Source organism: Bufo bufo, chromosome 6 (assembly GCF_905171765.1).
Source record: "Bufo bufo chromosome 6, aBufBuf1.1, whole genome shotgun sequence".
Classification (NCBI taxonomy): Eukaryota; Metazoa; Chordata; class Amphibia; order Anura; family Bufonidae; genus Bufo; species Bufo bufo.
Window position 1 is genome coordinate 299010939 of NC_053394.1, and position 24537 is coordinate 299035475.

General features: G+C 46.7%; 1 protein-coding gene across 1 annotated transcript in view; it reads left to right on the forward strand.

The window, feature by feature from the left end:
- The window catches only part of LOC121005690 (collagen alpha-1(XV) chain-like), a 68884-nt gene that overhangs the window by 39738 nt on the left and 4609 nt on the right, over nt 1-24537 (forward strand). The window contains exons 12-16 of the mRNA XM_040438464.1: nt 14296-14430; nt 20445-20504; nt 20762-20830; nt 21343-21537; nt 22362-22477. Coding sequence (XP_040294398.1) covers nt 14296-14430; nt 20445-20504; nt 20762-20830; nt 21343-21537; nt 22362-22477 — 575 coding nt within the window. The remainder of the gene's footprint in view (nt 1-14295; nt 14431-20444; nt 20505-20761; nt 20831-21342; nt 21538-22361; nt 22478-24537) is intronic.

Here is a 24537-nt window from a genome sequence, read left to right on the forward strand (position 1 = left end):
TCACTATTTGTGGTAGAAAATAGCTATGTTTTGCCAACCCCGAATAACATTTTCTAATAATTTAGTTTTTTCTTGATCAAAAATATGTGTAAACCAATGGGCAGAGTTGTAACTAAGATTTCCTCCCTTCACCTTGGACAAGGATTCAGTTTGCTGCCCTAGACCTTTATGTAGATACCTGTTACCGCTAGATCTCTGAGAAGTTCTGACAGACGTTCTTCAGTACCTCTTGCATGATGTTCTTTTGTTTTGGTTTCGTTTTGTCTTCTTTCCTCCCTCTCCCAGCTGTCATCTATTAGCTTTATATCCCCTCCCATACTGCTTCACTTTGCGGTTTATACCACTTCCTGGATTGTGCTCACTGCTAGATGCTGCAACTGCTGGTTCCTCAGATAAGTCTATTCCTTTATTTGTGTTTTCCTGTTGGCTTGATTCTAGGTGACCCTGACTCCCTCAGTATTGAGTGCAGGGAGCCGGTGGTCGTGTCCCCTCACTATTATAGGGTTTTCAGGTGTCACTCAGTCTAGGTACGGGGGCATGCAATTTTCTATCATAAGGATCTTTGCATGGGCTGAGCAGTCAGGGAGAGCTCTAGAGCTTTTATAGGGCTCACCCATTTGTTCCTTAGATTGGGATCAAGTCAGTTGGATCTTTATTTGTGACTTCTAGTTTTCTGCATATCCATCCGTGACATTATAAACCGCCGAAACCATCTTAAGCATGGATCCGGTTTCAACCTTGATTGACCGCATGCAGAGTCTTTCAATTGGAGGAAGCAGATCTCCGTAAAACTGTATCTCAGTTTCAGGTGACCGGTTCTGCTTGCGTTCATGGAGTTTGTTCTGAGCCTAAGATCTCGCTTCCGGATACTTTCTCTGGGGGTAGTGAGAATTTTGTTCGTTTTAGAGAGTCTTGCAAACTCCATTTTCGCCTACTTCCCTATTCGTCTGGTGATGAGGAGCAGAGGGTGGGGATCATCATCTCGCTGCTCAGGGATAACGCTCAGTCTTGGGCCTTTTCGCTGCCGGTGGGGGCACAGCGCCTCCGATCGGTGGATTAATTTTTTGTAGCCCTGGGTCAGATATATGATGATCCGGATCGTATTGCTCTGGCTGAATCTAAACTGCGTCTTTTATGCCAGGGTAAACAGTCCGCAGAGATATACTGTTCAGAATTTCGGAGATGGGCAGCTGATACTGGTTGGAATGATGCTGCACTCCGAAGTAAATTTTGCCATGGTCTTTCGGAGGGATTAAAAGATGCATTTGCCTTTCATGAGAGACCTACCTCCTTGGAGTCTGCCATGTCTCGGGCTGTTCGTATTGACAGGCATCTGAGAGAGAGAGGAGAGATCACTCCTTCCTGTCATATTCAGTCCAAGGACAGTGGGGCGGTCTCATTCAGTGCGCAGGGGCCTCACTCTCTCTCAATCCCCTCTGAGTCGGAGCCCATGCAGCTGGGTTTGCTTGCCTCTAATAATAAAGGATTCAGCTCTCAGAGGAGGGTTTGTTTCTGTTGTGGAGGTATAAATCATTTGGCAAATGTTTGCCCCTCTAGGAGATTCAGGGAGTTTGTTGAGGGTAATAATGAAACAAAAAGAAAAAGTCACAAGGAATGAGAGAAAAGAACGCAACCGGCACTGCTACATGTGCCTATGCAGTCACTGGAGCACATAAAACACTTGGATCCCGAACCTTCACGGTGATGCTCTGTCGGTGATATAGTAATTATGATAATTGCATGAAGAAAAAAGCACCGCGGCACTCACCACTGGTCACAAAGTTGCTGTTTGCAGTTTATTTTTCAAATACACATCGTGGATGCGGACAGGACACCGGTGAATGAACAGGCTATAGCTGTTTTGCGCTGTGTTGCGCTTTGTCAAGCCTCCCAAAGCGCAACACCTGTTAGCCTGTTCATTCACCTCTGTCCTGTCCGCGTCCACGATGTGTATTTGAAAAATAAACTGCAAACAGCAACTTTGTGACCAGTGGTGAGTGCCGCGGTGCTTTCTTCTTCATGCTATTAAAAAGAAAAAAGTCCTCTAAAAACGTTCCATCTGTTACTATTGGAAAGGTTGATGCGGAAATTGAAGGTTTTCCATTTGCTTGTAGTTCCCGTTTTGTCCTACCTGCCAGGGTGGCGCTAGAGAGCAAGAACATTGTTTGTGAGATTTTTGTAGATAGTGGAGCAGCTGTCAATCTCATTAATAATCAATTTGCTATAACACATGGTTTCCAGGTATGCTCTTTGGGAAAGGACATACCTGTTTTTGCTATCGATTCCGCTCCACTTTCTCAAAAATCGTTAAAGGGCATAGTTCACAATATCCGTTTGACTGTGGATGATGCTCATGTTGAGGATGTGTCATGTTTCGTCTTAAACGGATTACCTACTCCTCTAGTGTTGGGGCTACCCTGGCTCACTAAACATAACCCCACCATTGATTGGCAAGCGAGGCAAATAAATGGTTGGAGTGACTTTTGCAGAGAGAATTGCCTCTCAACGTCTCTTTCAGAGGTTTCTACTAAGACGGTACCATCTTTTCTCTCTGAATTTTCGGATGTGTTTTCAGAGAGTGGTGTCCAGCAGCTGCCCCCTCACCGGGAGTACGATTGCCCTATTAATCTCATCCCAGGCGCCAAGCTGCCTAAATCTCGTTTATACAATCTCTCTCAACCTGAAAGGGTCGCTATGCGTACTTATATTTCTGAGAGCCTGAGAAAGAGACACATCCGACTCTCGAAGTCACCTGTGGCCGCTGTTTTTTTTTTTTGTTAAGAAAAAAGATGTTTTTTTAAGACCATGTCTGGATTTCAGGGAGCTGAACAGTATCAAAACTCATAGGGACCACCTACGTCAGGTCTTGCGCATTCTGCGGTAGAATAAATTGTACGCTAAACTGGAAAAATGTGTGTTTGCAGTTCCAGAAATTAAATTTCTGGGTTTTCTTCTCTCCGCTTCTGGTTTTCGCATGGACCCTGAGAAGGTCCACGCTGTGCTTGATTGGGAGCTTCCTGAGAATCAGAAGGCGCTGATGCACTTTTTTGGTTTTGCCAATTATTACAGGAAGTTCATTTTGAATTATTCCTCTGTTGTTAAGCCACTCACTGACATGACTAAAAAGGGGGTAGATTTTTCCTCCTGGTCGGTAGATGCGCGTAAGGCCTTTTCTAGTATCAAAGAGAGTTTTGCTTCCGCTCCCATCTTGCTACAACCTGATGTCTATCTGCCCTTCATTGTTGAGGTGGACGCTTCTGAGGTGGGTGTGGGTGCGGTCTTGTCTCAGGGTCCCTCTCCTGCCAAATGGCGACTGTGTGCCTTTTTCTCAAAGAAACTCTCCTCCGCAGAGAGAAATTACGATGTGGGAGATAGGGAGTTGTTGGCCATCAAGTTAGCTTTTGAGGAATGGCGCCATTGGCTAGAGGGAGCCAGACACCCTATTACCGTGTTTACCGACCATAAGAATCTGGCCTACTTGGAGTCAGCCAAACGTCTGAACCAGAGACAGGCCAGATGGTCTTTGTTCTTTTCAAGGTTTAATTTTGTTGTCATGTTCCGCCCTGGGGTTAAGAATGTGAAGGCTGATGCCCTGTCACGTTGTTTTCCGGGAGGGGGGAACTTTGAAGACCCGGGTCCCATTTTGGCTGAAGGGGTGGTCGTCTCTGCTCTTTATCCTGAATTGGAGGCAGAGGTTCAGGCAGCCCAGGCAGAGGCTCCTGATCTTTGTCCTCCTGGGACAGTGGTCGGCAAGCCGCGGCTCGCGAGCCACATGCGGCTCTTTACACACTTTAATGCGGCTCTTCTGCAGGGCTCCAGATGCCATTAGCGACTAGACCCGCCGCCGCAGCTCTGCTCAATACAGCGGCGGGCACAGGAGATGATCGTTCTCAGCAGCGCAGGAGGAGTCTCTCCCTCCCCCCTGTGCTGCTGCTGTCCCCGCCGCTGCCAATAAGAAGAGGCAGGAGGAGGAGGGGAGGGGCTGTGGCCACTGCGCCACCAATGAAGAAAACTGACCTGTTAATACAAATACAGGAGGCGGGTGCCGGAATCAAATAGCCGGCACCCGACCTCTGTGACAGGGAGCTGCGATCCGCTGCAGTTGAGTTAACCCTTCAGGTGCGGTACCTGAGGGGTTAACTGCCGCTGATCGCAGCTCCCTGTCACAAAGGTCGGGTGCCGGCTATTTGATTCCGGCACCCGCCTCCTGTATTTGTATAAGAAACGTTGGTGGCACAGTGCCCCCCCCCCCCCCCCCAGTATAATAAACGTTGGTGGCACAGTGCCCCCCCCCCCCAGTATAATAAACGTTGGTGGCACAGTGCGCCACCCCCCCCCCCCCCCAGTATAATAAACGTTGGTGGCACAGTGCGCCCCCCCCCCAGTATAATAAACGTTGGTGGCACAGTGCGCCCCCCCTCCCCCAGTATAATAAACGTTGGTGGCACAGTGGGAAGTGCCAATGAGGGTTAAAAATAATAAAAGAAAATTAACTCACCTCCTCCAGTTGATCAGGTAGCTGCCGGTCTCCTGTTCTTACTTCTTTCTAGTTTCTTCAGGACCTGTGGTGACGTCACTGAGCTCATCACATGGCCCATTACCATGGTGATGGATCATGTGATGAGCACAGTGATGTCACCACAGGTCCTGCGTCCTGAAGAAACTAGAAAGAAGTAAGAACAGGAGACGATCAATTGGAGGAGGTGAGTTAATTATTTTTTTATTTTTTAACCCTCATTGGCACTGCCCACTGCGCCACCAATGTTTATTATATTGAGGGGGGGCGCACTGCGCCACCAATGTTTATTATATTGGGGTGATGGGGGGGGCGCACTGCGCCACCAATGTTTATTATACTGGGGTGTTGGGGGGGCGCACTGCGCCACCAATGTTTATTATATTGGGGTGATGGGGGGGGCGCACTGCGCCACCAATGTTTATTATACTGGGGTGATGGGGGGGGCGCACTGCGCCACCAATGTTTATTATATTGAGGGGGGGCGCACTGCGCCACCAATGTTTATTATATTGGGGTGATGGGGGGGCGCACTGCGCCACCAATGTTTATTATATTGAGGGGGGGCGCACTGCGCCACCAATGTTTATTATATTGGGGTGATGGGGGGGGGGGCGCACTGCGCCACCAATGTTTATTATATTGAGGGGGGCGCACTGCACCACCAATGTTTATTATATTGGGGTGATGGGGGGGCGCACTGCGCCACCAATGTTTATTATATTGACCTTGTACTAAGCATTCTGTATTCAGAATGCTATTATTTTCCCTTATAACCATGTTATAAGGGAAAATAATACAGTGAATAGACTTTCATCCTAGGAACCATGCGTGAAAATCGCACTTGCTTGCGATTTTCACACAGCCCCATTAACTTCTATGGGGCCTGCGTTGCGCGAAAAACGCACAACAGAGCATGCTGCGATTTTCACGCAACGCACAAGTGATGTGTGAAAATCACCGCTCATGTGCACAGCCCCATAGAAGTGAATGGGTCCGGATTTAGTGCGGGTGCATTCCGGTATTTTGAATGCCGGATCCAGCACTAATACATTCCTATGGGGAAAAATGCCGGAGCCGGCATTCAGGCAAATCTTCATTTTTTTTCGCCGGAGATAAAACCGTAGCATGCTACGGTTTTATCTTTTGCCTGATCAGTCAAAATGACTGAACTGAAGACATCCTGATGCATCCTGAACGGATTACTCTCCATTCAGAATGCATGGGGATAAAACTGATCAGTTATTTTCCGGTATAGAGCCCCTAGGACGGAACTCAGTGCCGGAAATGAAAAACGCTAATGTGAAAGTACTTTAAAATATTAAGTTTAAATCCCCCCTTTCCCAATTTTACATATAAAATATATAAACAATAAATAAATAAACATATTACATAGCCTTTTTAGTCACCTTGTCACCCCAAAAAATAGCATAGGACTGTTCTATTATGGGCCGAATGTTTCATAAAATGCGAAATGCACACAGCTTTTTTTGTTGTTTTTTTTTTTTTGCACGGTATTGAGTATCACAATACTTTTTTATGGTGACGAAAGCGAATCAAAATTTTGGTTTCAAAACAACCCTACGCCGATCTGATCGGCGTAGCGTTGTCACGATACCAAAATTTTGATTCAGTTTCGATTTGGCAACTAAAAATTTGATTTGGCTCCTAAATTTTTCAGTTCAGGAGCCAATGGCTACTTGGAATTTTTTTTTAGTCTGGAGCACTGTTCTGTGTGCCCGGCGCCCGCTCCCCTCCCTCCTCTCGGGGGCGGCAGCCTGCGGCTGTCCTGCCTACATGTGTGCCGTGCGGCGCTCAGGCCAAAGGAGGCGTCACTGACTGTCAGTGGGGCCGCGGCGGAGGGAGGCGAGGAGGCGGAGCTGCTCTGTCTGCTATGACCTGTAAAAGCTGCCCCTCCAGGCTGGCAGCAGAAGAACACAGTCACAGAGTAACACTGAGGCACGACTTGTTGGAACTTGGCCGACCCTGCTGGACTCTAGTCTGGACTCTGGAGAAGACACCTTAAGGCAGAGCCAGCTGAGATTGGAGCCAGGACCAGACCGACCCCACTCCAGCCAGACCCCAGTGATATATCAGGTACCGACTTCAACATTGTCCCTCATCATGTCACCCCCCCGATGGTGCAGACTCCAACATTGTCCCCCATTAGGGAGCATAATGGATGGGGGCTGACGGCTGTCATGGGGGGCATGATGGCTGACATGGGAGTAATGATGGATGGGTGCTGACGGCTGACATGGGCATGATGGATGGGGTGCTGACGGCTGACATGGGCATGATGGATGGGGTGCTGACATGGGGGGCTGACGGCTGACATAAGGTCATGATGGCTGACATGGGGGGCATGATGGATGGGGGCTGACGGCTGACATGGACATGATGGATGGAGTGCTGACATGGGGGGCTGATGGCTGACGGCTGACATGGGGTGCTGACGGCTGACATAGGGGCATGACGGCTGACATAGGGGCATGACGGCTGACATGGGGGGCATGATGGATGGGGGCTGACAGCTGACATGGGCATGATGGATGGGGTGCTGACGGCTGACATGGGGGGCATGATGGCTGACATGGGGGGCTGATGGCTGACATGGGGGGTAATGATGGATGGGGGCTGACATGGGCATGATGGGGTGCTGATGGCTGACATGGGCATGATAGATGGGGTGCTGACGGCTGACATGGGCATGATGGATGGGGTGCTGACATTGGGTGCTGACGGCTGACATAAGGTCATGATGGCTGACATGGGGGGCATGATGGATGGGGGCTGACGGCTGACATGGACATGATGGATGGAGTGCTGACATGGGGGGCTGATGGCTGACGGCTGACATGGGGTGCTGACGGCTGACATAGGGGCATGACGGCTGACATGGGGGGCATGATGGATGGGGGCTGACAGCTGACATGGGCATGATGGATGGGGTGCTGACGGCTGACATGGGGGGCATGATGGCTGACATGGGGGGCTGATGGCTGACATGGGGGGTAATGATGGATGGGGGCTGACATGGGCATGATGGGGTGCTGACGGCTGACATGGGCATGATGGATGGGGTGCTGACGGCTGACATGGGCATGATGGATGGGGTGCTGACGGCTGACATGGGCATGATGGATGGGGTGCTGACGGCTGACATGGGCATGATAGATGGGGTGCTGACATGGGGGGCTGACGGCTGACATAGGGGCATGACGGCTGACATGGGGGCATGATGGATGGGGGCTGACATGGGCATGATGGATGGGGTGCTGACTGCTGATATAGGGGGCTGATCTGAGGTATGATTAACATTGGGGGTCTGATTGGTGGTCTGACCTGAGGTATAATGGAAAATATTGTTTCTGATTATACTCCTCTAAAACCTATGTGCATCTTATAGGGCGAAAAGTACAGTCCTCAAACCAGATCGAAGATATCAGGACCACACAGAGGAGAAGCCAGCTGCTGCAGACAGAACCAGGACCAGGTGAGCTGCGGGCGGGGCGGTGGGAGAAGGGGGTCACCGAGATGTAGCTTCGCTTGTGTTGCCAAAAAATCCTTGCACAGGCTCTGGTCACGTCCACGTGACAGGGCCGGTGCAAAGAGTCCCACAGTACCCGACCTATGTGGATACTTGCATGCACAATATTCTCAATAAAAACTTATTGAAACTAAAAACAGTGTACCATCCTATGTATTTTCGGTTTTAAAAATGTGGCTCTCAAAATAAATTTCAATCGTGGTTTTGGCGAGATTTGGCTCAGTTGAAAAAAAAGGTTGCCCACCACTGTCCTGGGAGGTTGTTTGTGCCTCTCGCTTTACGACACAAGGTTTTTAAGGAGCACCACGATACTGTCCTTGCTGGGCACCCAGGGGGTAGAGCCACAGTGGATCTCATTGCTCGGAGATTCTGGTGGCCGGCTCTTCGTAAGACGGTTGAGGGTTTTGTGGCAGCCTGCGAGACCTGCACTCGTGCCAAGGTCCCTCATTCACGGCCATCGGGTCCTCTCCTCCCGTTACCCATTCCTTCCCGTCCTTGGACACATCTGTCCATGGACTTCATTACGGACCTGCCTCGTTCCTCGGGGAAGACTGTGATCCTGGTGGTGGTGGACCGTTTTATCAAAATGGCGCATTTCATTCATTTTCCTGGGTTACCCAATGCTAAAACGCTGGCGCAGGCATTTGTTGACCACATTGTCAAATTGCATGGCATTCCTTCAGACATAGTCTCTGATAGGGGCACGCAGTTTGTTTCCAGATTCTGGAAGGCTTTCTGTTCTCGCTTGGGGGTTCGGTTGTCATTCTCTTCTGCTTTTTACCTGCAGTCGAATGGCCAGACCGAGCGCGTCAATCAGAATCTGGAGACATATCTGCGCTGTTTTGTGACAGAGAATCAGGAGGATTGGTGTTCTTCTTTGTCCCTTGCTGAGTTTGCTTTAAATAACCGTCGCCAGGAGTCCTCTGATAAGTCACCATTTTTTGGTGCATATGGGTTTCATCCGCAGTTTGGGACATTCTCTGGAGAGGGGTCTTCTGGTTTACCTGATGAGGAGAGATTTTCCTCGTCTCTGTCATCTATTTGGCAAAAGATTCAGGGTAATCTAAAGAGCATGAGTGAGAGATATAAGCGTGTGGCGGATAAGAGATGTGTGCCTGGTCCGGACCTGAATGTGGGTGATTTGGTGTGGTTGTCTACTAAAAATATCAAACTGAAGGTTCCCTCCTGGAAGTTGGGTCCTAGGTTTATTGGGCCTTATAAAATCTTGTCCGTCATCAATCCCGTTGTCTTCCGTCCTGATCTTCCTCAGACTTGGAAGATCCATAATGTTTTTCACAAGTCCCTATTAAAACCTTATGTCCAACCCACTGTACCCTCCTCTTTGCCTCCTCCTCCGATTGTGGTTGATGGTAATCTTGAATTTCAGGTCTCTAGGATCGTGGATTCCCGCATTGTCCGCGGTTCTCTCCAGTATCTCGTTCATTGGGAGGGTTATGGTCCTGAGGAGAGGATGTGGGTCCCAGTGGCGCACATTAAGGCCTCTAGTCTTATCAGGGCCTTCCATAGGTCCCATCCTGAGAAGGTGGGCTCTGAGTGTCCGTCCACTCGTAGAGGGAGGGGTACTGTCACCGCCAGATCTCTGAGAAGTTCTGACAGACGTTCTGCAGTACCTCTTGCATGATGTTCTTTTGTTTTGGTTTTGTTTTGTCTTCTCTCTTCCCTCTCCCAGCTGTCATCTATTAGCAGTGATCGCCTCCATTTATATCCCCTCCCATACTGCTTCACTTTGCGGTTTATACCACTTCCTGGATTGTGATCACTGCTAGATGCTGCAACTGCTGGTTCCTCAGATAAGTCTATTCCTTTATTTGTGTTTTCCTGTTGGCTTGATTCTAGGTGACCCTGACTCCCTTCGTATTGAGTGCAGGGAGCCGGTGGTCGTGTCCCCTCACTATTATAGGGTTTTCAGGTGTCACTCAGTCTAGGTACGGGGGCATGCAATTTTCTATCATAAAGATCTTTGCATGGACTGAGCAGTCAGGGAGAGCTCTAGGGCTTTTATAGGGCTCACCCATTTGTTTCTTAGTTTGGGATCAAGTCAGTTGGATCTTTATTTGTGACTTCTAGTTTTCTGCATAACCATCCGTGACAATACCCTGACCAATGATAGGGAGAAGGATTGCGCTGCAAGAGAAGATTCTTTTAAATATTCCTATTATCTTCTCAAATTCGGAAAATTCTTCAGTTAGATGGACCACATTCAATAATTGTCAACAGTTGCATGGAAACCTAAAATGCAGTGAAAAAAAACGCACTATGGTGTAGTATGTTCCAAACACCAATTGCATCGGATGTATGCCATATACTCACAAGGATCACTCATACTGCGCACAGAAAGAGACCGGTGTGTCTTCAATCAAGGAGCTCTAGTTGTAAGACCAGCAAGGACCAGGAGCCGCTTATTAGGAGATGTTTGGTCTGAACTCCGATCTCACTGGATGAGCGTCACTTCAAGGTGACCAAACATCTCCTAATAAGCGGCTCCTGGTCCTTGCTGGTCTTACAACTAGAGCTCCTTGATTGAAGACACACCTGTCTCTTTCTGTGCGCAGTATGAGTGATCCTTGTGAGTATATGGCATACATCCGATGCGATTGGTATTTGGAACATACTACACCATAGTGCGTTTTTTTTTACTGCATTTTAGGTTTCCATGCAACTGTTGACAATTATTGAATGTGGTCCATCTAACTGAAGAATTTTCTGAATATTTAAAAGAATCTTCTCTTGCAGCGCAATCCTTCTCCCTATCATTTATTCTACTGACTTTTTTCCCACATTGTCTTGGTATTTGCAGCGCTTGAGGGGACTGATTCCCTACGCAGAGACATTGTGTTTTTATTCTAATACCCTGACCAAGTCAGAGTGGATTATTGGCACTCCTCTGGTACTGAATGTCTGGGGCACATACACCCCCAGCACCCTGACAGTAGTGGTGGGTTATCATATCGATGGCTTGGGTGGTCGCCTGGTGTCCAAGGCTTCCAGGGAGCCCATGGCCAACCAAAGTGTTCATATGCTTAGAGATGCCACCAAGCCAGTAATCCACCTTCTTTTCAAGTCTTTACAAGCAAAAGGAGGCCATTGCATTTCTGTAAACAATTGGAGGAGTCTGGTTCACATTTTTTTTCTGGACAACTTGTCCAAAAATCATGGTGAGCTAACACTTTTTACAGAGGCACAAGAAAACCAAAATTAATTATATACATTGCAAATAATAGATTTGTCTATATATGCATCAAATTCAGTATACTGATATAATGCTAACTACAATCACAATGGCCTACTCAAGCACCACCAATCTTATAAAGAAAATCACAGACACATCTATTTATTTCACAGACACTAGAAACAAAGTCACCTGTTCTTATAGACTGTCCAGGAATTTACAGATAGCTGGGAACCATGGTTGAGGCCACACATTGGCAGCATCAGCCTCATTCAGCTCCTGCAGTTCCCTCTTTTACTCAGCAGGTAGTCCCCTCCCTGCTGACTTCTCCCTGCAGTCTGCGGTGTCAGCACAAGGGAGGAGTCTGTTGTGCCTGCAAAGATAAGAGAGATCCACTCACATACACTGCTTTCCCCAGCACTGCCAAGGTGCTGGACTGAGATCTTCTCCACAGACCCTAGAGGAGCACACACCATTCTGTAACCAGCCCTGTGTATTCATTGTCTAGGTTAAGCAGAGACTGTTCCAGTGTGAAATTATCCTTCTTTAGGTTATGTTAGATTTTGTATTACTTAATTACTCCAGTGTGTTATTATCTATTATTAGCTTATGTTCCTTAGTGTTAATTGTGTAAGGATCCATTTTAGGTTATGTAGTACCTCCATGCTCCAGTGCAGTGACTTCTAGTGCCTCAGTGATTCAGTGTGTAACTATTCATTACTAGGTTTGGCTGGGTCTTGTAAGGGTCCATTCACACGTCAGTATGTGTTTTGCGGATTCGCAAAACACGGACACCGGCAATGTGCGTTCCGCATTTTGCGGACCGCACATCGCCAGCACTCTCATAGAAAATGCCTTTTCTTGTCCGCAATTGCAGACAAGAATAGGACATGTTATATTTTTTTGCGGAACGAAAGTGCGGATCTGCAAATGCGGACAGCACATTCCGGCCCCATTGAAAATGAATGGGTCCGCACCTGTTCCGCAAAATTGGGGACTTGTAGTACTTCAGTTTTCCAGTATATAATTATTCATTTCTAATAATATTCTATAAAAATGAATCACCCCAAATATGTCATCTCTTCACCTGTGGCTTCTCTTTGAGCTCCCAACTATAAAATTAGTAGTGGCATTCAAAATTCATTACTACAGCACTCCATTCATTAAAAGTTGTTGCGGAGGTATACAGTATGTATTACCTGTCCCCTGCCCCTACCTATAGTCTTTATAATCCGCCATCACCCCCTAGCTTTACCTCTGCCAATGTGTAGTCTCAACTATGATGAGAGTGTTATACACTGCTCAAAAAAATAAAGGGAACACTTAAACAACACAATGTAACTCCAAGTCAATCACACTTCTGTGAAATCAAACTGTCCACTTAGGAAGCAACACTGAGTGACAATTAATTTCACATGCTGTTGTGAAAATGGGATAGACAACAGGTGGAAATTATAGGCAATTAGCAAGACACCCCCAATAAAGGAGTGGTTCTGCAGGTGGTGATCACAGACCACTTCTCAGTTCCTATGCTTCCTGGCTGATGTTTTGGTCACTTTTGAATGCTGGCGGTGCTTTCACTCTAGTGGTAGCATGAGACGGAGTCTACAACCCACACAAGTGGCTCAGGTAGTGCAGCTTATCCAGGATGGCACATCAATGCGAGCTGTGGCAAGAAGGTTTGCTGTGTCTGTCAGCGTAGTGTCCAGAGCATGGAGGCGCTACCAGGAGACAGGCCAGTACATCGGGAGACGTGGAGGAGGCCATAGGAGGGCAACAACCCAGCAGCAGGACCGCTACCTCCTTCTTTGTGCAAGGAGGAACAGGAGGAGCACTGCCAGAGCCCTGCAAAATGACCTCCAGCAGGCCACAAATGTGCATGTGTCTGCTCAAACGGTCAGAAACAGACTCCATGAGGGTGATATGAGGGCCCGACGTCCACAGGTGGGGGTTGTGCTTACAGCCCAACACCGTGCAGGACGTTTGGCATTTGCCAGAGAACACCAAGATTGGCAAATTCACCACTGGCACCCTGTGCTCTTCACAGATGAAAGCAGGTTCACACTGAACACATGTGACAGACGTGACAGAATCTTGAGACGCCGTGGAGAACGTTCTGCTGCCTGCAACATCCTCCAGCATGACCGGTTTGGCATTGGGTCAGTAATGGTGTGGGGTGGCATTTCTTTGGAGGGCCGCACAGCCCTCCATGTGCTCGCCAGAGGTAGCCTGACTGCCATTAGGTACCGAGATGAGATCCTCAGACCCCTTGTGAGACCATATGCTGGTGCGGTTGGCCCTGGGTTCCTCCTAATGCAAGACAATGCTAGACCTCATGTGGCTGGAGTGTGTCAGCAGTTCCTGCAAGACGAAGGCATTGATGCTATGGACTGGCCCGCCCGTTCCCCAGACCTGAATCCAATTGAGCACATCTGGGACATCATGTCTCGCTCTATCCACCAACGTCACGTTGCACCACAGACTGTCCAGGAGTTGGCAGATGCTTTAGTCCAGGTCTGGGAGAAGATCCCTCAGGAGACCGTCCGCCACCTCATCAGGAGCATGCACAGGTGTTGTAGGGAGGTCATACAGGCACGTGGAGGCCACACACACTACTGAGCCTCATTTTGACTTGTTTTAAGGACATTACATCAAAGTTGGATCAGCCTGTAGTGTGTTTTTCCACTTTAATTTTGAGGGTGACTCCAAATCCAGACCTCTACGGGTTGAAAAATTTGATTTCCATTTTTTTATTTTTGTGTGATTTTGTTGTCAGCACATTCAACTATGTAAAGAACAAAGTATTTCAGAAGAATATTTAATTAATTCAGATCTAGTATGTGTTATTTTTGTGTTCCCTTTATTTTTTTGAGCAGTGTATTATTTAGCTGAATATAGTAATGGACTGGATAGTTCTTGCTGGCCTGATCTTCCAGTCTTCACTAGTCTTGATGTCTGGATAAAAATCTTCAGAATGACATATCAATCATGTATTTTTCCATGAGAGAAGGCATAATATTGTTTCTTGTGATGCAATAGGTGCAGAGTTGGGTCTTTGCAAACAAAGAGGAGATGACTGAGGCTTGGGAGGAAGTAGCAGAGGGCAGCCTGGTGTATGTGAAGGAACCAAGTAGTGCTTTCTTCAGGACCAACGTGGGATGGAGTAAAATTATGGTATGTTTCAACTAGCTAGATGTCATGTGTGAAATGCTCTGTACACCATCCACTTTCTCACTTGTCATAAAATAATTAAAGCAATCATACTCGCCTTACTTATGGCCCTTACTTATATTGCATTGACATAAGTATTCAGATGCTTCCTCCCCAACAATCGTCTGCAATATTGGCCCATGTAAAGGGACCTTAAAGGGGTATTCTCATCTTAATGATCACTGTTAAATCTGTTAGAAAATCAGTTTAGAAAATAAGTCCCCTCTTACCTGATGTTGTCTTTGGCCTCCCCTGGTTACGGCCACCTCTCCTGTCGAATCCCGCCGGGCCGCGCTAAGTCACTTTGGCGCATGCGCGGTGGCGTGCGCGTTCAGGACATTGCGCGGCCCGGCCTGGAGAAAATCTTCAGTCTTCTGCGCAAGCGCGGCCCGGCCGGGAGAAGAATCTAGGAAGTGAACGTCGAGCTCAAGAAAGGTAAGTATGAAGAGGGAAGATGAGAAGCGTTAATTTTAACGTAAATTTGTTTTCCCTTAGTCCTAACAGCAGCACAAGTGGGGAGTTCTCCCCTGTGAAACTGGTAGGACAGGTGGAATTTTTGTTGACATTAAATTCCCTACCAAGCACTAATTAAATAATTAGTAAAACCCACCCCTATAAAAGGGCAGACTGCCCCATTCACAGTGCTTTATTATCAAGTAGGAACCAAAACAAGGGTAGGAAATTTGTGTGCTTCTGTTAGGACTAAGGGAAAACAAATTTACGTTAAAATTAACGCTTCCCTTATGTCCTACTAGCAGCACAAGTGGGGACCTAGCAAGTAACACGGACAAATTGGGAGGGTCCCACCTACTAGGTACTCAAAAATACCCCTTTTTTTTTTTTTATTATGAGAGGGCGGCAGATAGAATGGTGTGTCCGAATGCCAACCCCTCAGAGCGCCCTAGGCGATAGTGTTTAATGAAAGTGCTGTGGGAGCTCCAAGAAGCCGCAGCACAAATCTGTTCTAGCGGGACTAAACTTCTTTCCGCGAAGGAAGTCGATATTGCCCTTGTGGAGTGGGCAGTGACAAAGGATGGAGGAGCTAACCCCTGGGCTAGAAAAGCTTCCCGGATTGCCTCTTTTACCCATCTACTCAGAGAGGGTTTGGAGGCCTTTAGACTTTTGTTTTTACCCGAGAAGGAGAGCAGAAGGTGCTCTGATTTTCTAAAGTCCGCAGTCCTGTTCAGGTAGATTCTGAGATTCCTGGAAATGTCCAAGGAGTGAAGGGCTTCCTCTTCAGGAGATGACGGAGTGGGACATAGGACCGGCAAGGAGATGGTCTGATTTCGGTTTCCGAATGATGGAACTTTGGGAGCAAAGGTCGGTAAAAATCTCAACAGGACACTGTCATGGAGAAAGAGGGTATAAGGCTCAGCGGCCGCCAAGGTCTGTAACTCTCCAATCCTTTTGGCCGATGTTATGGCCAGTAGGAATGTGACCTTTAAAGATAGGAATCTAAGGTCTACATTCTCCAGGGGTTCAAAGGCGGGAGAGGATAGCCCCTTTAGAACAACGGATAAATCCCAACCAGGGATAGGTCTCAGGATTCTAGGTTTTAATCTTTCGGCTCCCTTGGAGGAACCTCCTGAGTAGGGGGTCTTGAGATAATGGTCTACCTGGAAAGGCAGAAAGAGCACTGGTATGGACTCTGAGAGTAGACGGGCATAGACCCTTGTCCAGGCCATCCTGCAGGAATTGTAAAATAGCTGAAAGAGGAGGATCTGAGGGTACTACCTCTTTAACAGCACACCACTGAAGAAAGATCTTGTGAATTCTTGAGTACGCCTTGTTTGTAGACTCCGCACGGGAGTGTGAAATAGTTCTCAAGACCTCTGCAGAAAGCCCTCTAGCTTCTAGTAGGGACCTGTCAATCTCCAGGCTGTCAGATTGAGTTTCCTCAGATCCAGGTAGGGACCTGTGTCCTGATACACTAGGTCCTGCATTAGGAGAAGTCTCCAATAAGTGCCCTGACTCATCATCATGAGCTGGGTGAACAAAGACCTCTTCGGCCAGAATGGTATTATTGCAATGACCGGGGTCTGGTCTTGTTTGATTTTCGTCAATACCCTTGGTATCATGGAAAGTGGAGGGAATATGTATGCCAGCCTGAACCTCCATGGTATGGACAGGGCGTCTATCGCCACAGGGTTGTCCTCCTTGTAGAGGGAGCAGAACTTGTCCACCTTCACGTTCAACCGGGTCGCCCCAACGTAGAGTGATCTGGGTGATCTGGGTGAAGATGTCCCTGTTCAGTGACCATTCGCCTGGAACTGGCAGACCCCGACTGAGCCGATCCGCAACTATGTTGATATCCCCCCTGATGTGAACCGCGGAAAGGTGGGATAGACTGAGCTCTGCCCAAGAGAGAATTAGACCAACTTCTTGGAGAAGAGGTCGAGACCTCGTACCTCCCTGTCTGTTGATATAAGCAACCACAGTCGTGCTCTCACCGCCTTCCCGCAGATGAGAGGAGCAAAATGATAAAGAGCTAGACGTACGGCTCTTTGCTCTCTCATATTGGACGAGAAAAGCCTCTCCTGTGGAGTCCAGATACCCTGTACTGGACTGTCTTCCAGATGGGCTCCCCAACCTAGAAGGCAGGCATCTGTGGTCAACGTGATCCAACGAGGTTGAATCAAGTACCTCCCATCTGATAGGTTCCTCCACCATCTGAGTGAGGACCAGACTTTGACAGACAGGGAGTGAGTCTTGTCCAACCCCCTGGGGTTGTGGTTCCAGACTGCTAACACTTCTTCTTGAAGTGGACGAAGGTGCTAAAGGGCCCAAGGAACTGCTTCCGCAGATGCTGACATGTAACCCAACATCTTCATAAGTGTTCTGATGGACACTTGTCGAGGTGCCATGAGGAACTGTGCGGCTCTTATGACTCGATCTTTCCTTTCCGGAGAGAGAGAAAGCGTCATTCTTTGAGAATCCACTATAAATCCCAGGAATACCCTGGAGGTGGAAGGCAGGATCTGGGACTTCTCCCAATTGATCAGCCAGCCAAAGCGCTGGAGTGTCTGAAGAGCCAGCTGAAGATGGGTTTGAAGAACGTCTAGAGAAGCGGCTTTTAGAAGCCAGTCGTCTATATATGGCACGATTTCTAGCCCTTGAAGCCTGAGCTTGGCAACAACCAGAGCCACAACCTTGGTAAAGGTGTGGGGAGCGGAAGAGATGCCAAAGGGTAGAACAGCAAACTGGTAATGCTTTACCACACCCTTTATGGAGACCGCAACTCTTAGGAACTTTCGGTGAATTGGATGAATAGGAACATGAAGATAAGCGTCCTTTAGATCTATGGTGACCATGAGGTCTCCAGGGTTTAGGATGTTGATCAAGGAGCGGATGGTCTCCATTCTGAAGCGCTTCTGCTTTATGAAGCGATTTAGGTAGCGCAGATCTATTATCATGCGCCAGTCTCCGGAAGGCTTTGGGACTAGAAAAATTGGGGAATACACCCCCCGCCCTCGTTCGTGGGAGGGAACCTCCTCTAGGGCCCTCTTGTGAAGGTAAAGGAGGACCGCGTCCTCCAGGATCTTCTGTTTGGTTTGAGGTAGAGTCCGAGTTAACACAAACTTCTCCTGAGGGGGAGACACGAAATCTATCGTGTAACCGGACAAAATTATATTTAGGACCCACTGGTCCGGAATTTCTTGCAGTCTGAAAAAAACTTAGATGACCTCCAACCGGAGGAGAACTTAAAAGTTGTGCGTTGCAAGGAGGGCCTGGAGGGGAAGGGGGAAGGTAAGCGGGAGAGTTATAGGTCCGCTTTGCGATCTTTGCCCCGACCGCGACCTCGTCCACGTCTGAAAGACCCCTGGCATCTCTGGGACCTAGAGAGGCCCTGGGGTCTTGTGTTCCCGGACCTACTGCGGCCCCGAAAGGACTGTTGAGGGAGATTTTTCCCTTTTTTGTCTGACAGGCTCTCAATGAGCCTGTCCAGCTCGGAACCAAATAGCCTCCCGGGCTCATAGGGCAGGCCGCATAAATTGAACTTGGAGGCATTGTCGGCGATCCAAGGGCGCAGCCAGAGGGGTCTACGGCTGGCAGAAGAAAGCGCCATACCTTTCGCAGCAAGCTTTAAATGTTACGCCGAAGCATCTCATAAAAAGTCCGCTCCCAGCAGAAGGGTTTTGAATTGATCCAGAATGTTCGTTCTGGCCACCCCAGCCTCTAGGTCAGACTGAATCCTCAGGATGCGGGAGCGTACGAAGTCCCCGCAAACTCGGAGGAGGCAACAGCCACCGAAGCGGAGGCTGCCGCCGCGGAGTAATTGCGCCTTAAGGTGCATTCAGCCCTCCAATCTAACGGGTCCTGGAGGTTACTACCGTCATCTGACGGGACTAGGGTCCTTATAGACAATTTGGAAATCGCCATGTCGACCTTCGGAGGCGGTACCCAAAGGTTTGACTCCGACTCATGGAGGGGAAACATTAGTTTGAACCTCTTGTTTAGGACTGGACCCTTCTCCGGGTGCTTCCACTCGGTTAGCATCAATCTCTTAAGGTTCTCGTCCACTTTGAAGGTCCTTAGCCCCCTAGAGGTGGACGGCGGAGCTTCCCCTTGCTCAACATCACGATCCCTTGACCGGATGGAGCGCAAAAGCCTTTGAGTTTTTTCGGCTGGAAACAAGTACAACAAGTCTTCATCATCCGAGGAGGAGGAGCGGTCGTCCACGGAGATAGCGTCTTCCGCCATAGGCCCCGTACCCGGTGAAGATATTCTTGATCTCTTGGAAGAGAGGGCACTTTTGATCTCGGAAATGGAGTTACCCATGAAGTCTTTCATCCAGCCAAACATGTCGCTCATGGTGGGCTAAGGCTGAGGAGGACAACACAGCGGACACCTATTGTACAAATAGGAGTCCGGAATTGGCATCTCGCAAGAGGCGCAGGTTAGGTGTCTCTGCTTGTGGGAAGCCTTCCCGCGCTGATCGTCATTAGGAGACGCCATCTGGAAGAAAAAAACTTGAGCAAGTCTTAGAAATAGCCACAGAACCGCAGCAATAGCTCTCTGCAAGGAAAGAGTTAGAGCTCCGCTTGCTTGTGGGTTTATATAGGTGGAGAACTCCACCTTCCCCCTTAGGCTCTGCCCCGCTGGTAGTCCCGCCCCTATACCATAATATTTTCTTTATCCCTTTGGAATTTTTAGTCTTATGAATATATTATATAAATATATTAATAACAACACTCCTACTAGGGCACCGCTACCTAGTTCTATCTATAGTTTAATAGAAATGCCCGGCGCGAGACCCGGAAGTCGTCACCTGAAACGTTAACCTAAAGAAAAATAAGGATTTAGCTGGTAGGGAAAGATAAAATAAATAAAGAATTTTTAAGGTAACAGGCCGCAGCCTGACCCGTCCTACTGTCCACAGGGACAGAGAAAAAAAGCACTGTGAATGGGGCAGTCTGCCCTTTTATAGGGGTGGGTTTTACTAATTATTTAATTAGTGCTTGGTAGGGAATTTAATGTCAACAAAAATTACACCTGTCCTACCAGTTTCACAGGGGAGAACTCCCCACTTGTGCTGCTGGTAGGACGTAAGAGAATACCCCTTTAACTTCTGTAGTGATGGAATAGCAGGAACACCAGAGACGACCTCAAACCAGCTCTGCCAAACCCAAATGAAGCTATCTACCGCACGGTCAGAAGGGTGGGGCAACACTAAATAGGGTAGAGTAATGAGTACTAAGCTACACCTGAAACAGGGGATGAGGTCACAAACAAACACTGAATAAAGAGTAATCAAAGAGGCTATTAGATTCCTCCACGCTCTGTCAGTCTCCTTGATCTCCTGACATCTGTCACAGAAGGGACCGTGACAGGAACTGAGTGCAGATGGATGGGGGAAAAGGCCACAACATGACAAAATGTAAAAATAAAAAGTGGATGGGTCTTAAGACTTTCTGAATGCACTGTATATGAATTATATTTGTAGTCCTAGTTGCTACTCAGATAACTGTCTCTTTCAGCTGGAAGAGTCTGACTTGGCTTTAATAAATGACGACCCCTCATTGGCAGAGGAAGTAACAGTGAGTAGAGCAGAACTGTATTAACAAAGACCTGCAATAAATGCAATATTTTGCTCAGATGTAATTTTATAGTAGATATTGTAAATGCATATCTGTATTATTTTCAACTTGGGGTGCACTTTGTTCCACTCTTACTTGAGCTGACCATGTCACATAATGAATTCACCCATTAGTGCTCTATGTCCTCAGATTTGTACATATCAACTGCTATGGCCAGGTTCTAACCCGGTTTTAGTAAGAGAAATCTGTATTTTCAGGATGAAGACTCTGATATTCATGAGGACACTGTAGAAGTGCTGCCAAGTATCCCTCCAAGAATTCCTTCAGTAAGAGAGCTAAATGTTCACATTATCAAAATTGCTCTTGTAGTGGTTCAGGGGAGTTCAAAGGCACTTTCTGGATGGTAATCAATTAATTATTAGCATTTGCAGTCAGAAAGCTTTGCAGTCAGAAAGCTGAAAGTATGTTTCTGACTCCCATATATTTTCACACTCCAACTCCTGGCTTATGTATAATAACTAGCTGATAAATACTGTCCTTAGCTTGATAGAACACAATATACATATATTAATGATTGAAATTTCTAAACTTCACTAAATTAAAGCAAATATACAAGAAGCTATGCATTTAATGAATGCATTATAAAACATCAATAATATATGATATTTAATATCTTCATTTTGAAGCCAAAATTTGAATTGGTACACTTCAACTGACTCTGGTTCCACCCAAAACTGAATCCGACTCCATCTCCACAGCATTGCTGACAGGGATGTGCCCATTTGCTGCAGCGTGCTAGGAGTAGTAATCTTTATCTTTCTTTCTATTGAATTACCAGCTTCGTCTAATAGCACTAAACATACCTCTGTCTGGAGAAATGACCGGGATACGGGGAGCTGACTTACAGTGCTATCGTCAGGCTCAAGAGATGTCTCTTTTTGGGACATTCAGAGCACTTCTTTCTTCATCCAGTCAATCACTGTCCTCTATAGTAAAAAAGACTGATAGAGGTCTCCCCATTGTGAACTTGAAGGTAAGCAATTTCCATTAAATGGGGCTTTCTGGGAATCAAATACTGATGACCTATCCTCAGGATCTGATCGATGAAGGTCTGACTCTCAGAACCCCTTCCAATCAGCTGTTTGATCCGGTCTCATACTATAACAATAACTATATATATATATATATATATATATATATATAGTTAAGTTATTCTTGACTCATCTCAGGGACAGGACTCATCTCAGGTTAATTTGCATATGTATCAAATAGTTTTTTTTTACACAATAAACGCACACAGAGCTATGGGGACTGGGTATTGCTGATGTGCTGGCGGCCATATAGCAACCCATATCCTCAGCTCTATACACAAAATCCCGGTGACAGGTTCCCTTTAAAGGGGTTGTCCAGAATTAGAAAAAACATGGCACCACCCCTGTCCATAGGTTGTGTCTAGTATTGCAGCTTAGCTCCATTGAACTGAATGGGGCTGAGCTATAATACCACACACAACCTGTGGAAAGAAGTGGTGCTATTTTTTAGAAGAAAGTAGCCATATTTTTCTAATCCTGGAGAACCTCTTTAAGCCCATTCACTTGAACAGGACTGAGTTGCACAAAGGCCATGTGACTGATGGATATGATGTCACAGGCCTAGGAAGAGGCTGCAGTACTCACCTTAGAGGCCCCTTCAAATAGCTTCAAAAGTTCCGAGAGTTGAATGCCCAGTGATCATATATTGATGTCTTATCCTGAGACTAGGCCATCAATACTGAACTACCGGAAACTATCGGGAAAACCCCCATTAAACGTGAGAGAAGTACAACTCATACAAAATCCTATTTCTTCTTGTTTGTAGGGTGAACTGCTATTTAGAAACTGGAACTCTCTTTTTGATAGTAAATTGTCTCTCCATAAATCTGATGTCCCAATTTATTCTTTCAATGGAAGAAATGTTCTCAGTGACACTCTGTGGTAAGAAAATCTCTCCTATCTGCCCTCATGCCCATCTGAAATACTACAAAACTGCCATATGAAAAACAAACTAGAAACACTGATTATGTATTTCTCATATGCGAAAAACTTCTACAGAGTGGCATGTGGCTATGCCGTTCTCCACAGTTAGTTCATACTGCAGGCGGAATAATGTTGCAGAATTGCAGTGGCCGGGTATGGGGTGGCCCCAACACTACGCTAGGTCCCCTGGACAAGTGTTGCTGCTCTCCGTAATGGATGTTAAAGCATGGTGCACCTCAATGGGAAATAAGTCCAGAGAGTCAGGGTCTGCAGTAAACCATTGTGCTTTTTTACTGGAGGAATTCAGGTGCAAAACAGTACAGGTGAGGCATAGGGCTGGCTTCTCTAGTCTACTCCCTGACAGAAGAAGGGTTTGATGCTGAGGAAAGGCCTGAGCTAGCTGTCCCTATCTCTGTCAGAAGGCTGGTACACTGGCCAAAGGCTGGTGATCCCAGGTCTGTGGCAGAGTATCCCCGTCTCAGAGTCTTCTTCTGATCACTGAATAGTCTGGCAGAGTCTCCACTTCTAAGCACTGTTCCCTAACTGCAGAACACTAGGGTCTCTGACTGCTCTCTGAATATACAGTTTCTGGCTAAACTAGAACCTTCTAATGAGAGGGGTGGAGTGTATGGGAGGCAAAACCTGCCAAAATTAAAATGAAATTGAAAAAACTAAAATCATAATTAAAATAACGTTTTAACATTTTAATTTCATCTAGTGTCTCCAAAATGCATGCCAAAATTAAAAAGAAAATTCAATTTCTCCATTTGAATTTTCTTTTCCAACTCCAGTGTGGGTAATAAGTGTAAAAAATAAATGTAAAAATAAATAGCCTTTTCCACTTTGTCAATTAATTCTCCTCTTCCTATAGTGTGTTTTTCATGTCAAAATCATAAATCAAATGAAAACACCATGTAGAAGCTGAAAATGGTAGATTGAGATTTCAATTTCATCTCTTGCAGGCATTTTCCCTGCTAAAAGTCAAATGAAAAAGGAAGCCCATTTGAATTTTCATTTTAACGTTGTACTAACATTCAGATTCATGTAAATGAGCAGTAGTGGGCGTGGTGCCACATGCAAAATGCTGTTATTTAATTCCTCTGTATGTCTACTAGAGGGCGCTGTGCTTCTCCACATTTCCAACAGCTAAGAGTACTTTTACACTTGCGTTGCTAGATTCCGGCAGGCAGTTCAGTCATGGAAACTGCTTGCCGAATCCAGCAATCTGTATGCAAACGGAAACCATGTGTTGTCTCAAAAATTCATTGCAATACCGGATCTGTCTCTCCAGAAAAACGGATCCGGTATTATATTTTTTTACATTTTTAAAGGTCTGCGCATGCGCAGCCCGGAAGACCGGATCCGTCAATGCGGCAATTTTGATGCCGGATCTGGCACTAATACATTCCAATGGAAAAAATGGAATTCCGGCAAGTGTTCAGGATTTTTGGCCGGAGAGAAAAATGCAGCATGCTGCGGTTTTTTCTCAGTCCAAGTACCGTAAAAGGACTGAACTGAAGACATCCTGAACGGATTGCTCTCCATTCAGAATGCATTAGGATAAAACTGATCAATTTTTTACGGTATTGAGCCCCTAGGATGGAACTCAATACAGGAAAACTTTAACGTTAGTGTGAAAGTACACTAACACAGGATTAAGTTTACAATTCCAATAGATGGCACTGTGACAGTGAAATCTTAGTATTGTGCCGAATGCATAGGTTAAGACTATGAATCTAATAGATGGTGCCCTCTTTTTGAGGAGTGAATTATACTAGGATTATAATTATATCATCAACTCTGCTGCCCTGTTAACCCCTGTGGGGATTCGCTCTGGTAGGCAGGTTAGCAGACGTAGTATAGAGACAACAACAAAGTCTTTAAATTAAACAGTTCAGTGTTTATTCACACATTAAGTAAATTACAAAACAAAAAGTCAGTTTCAAGTAAAACAGTCACCTTGTGATTCTGGTGTTCGTTCACACCATGCAGCAAAGAAGAAGTCAGCTAATGCTGCT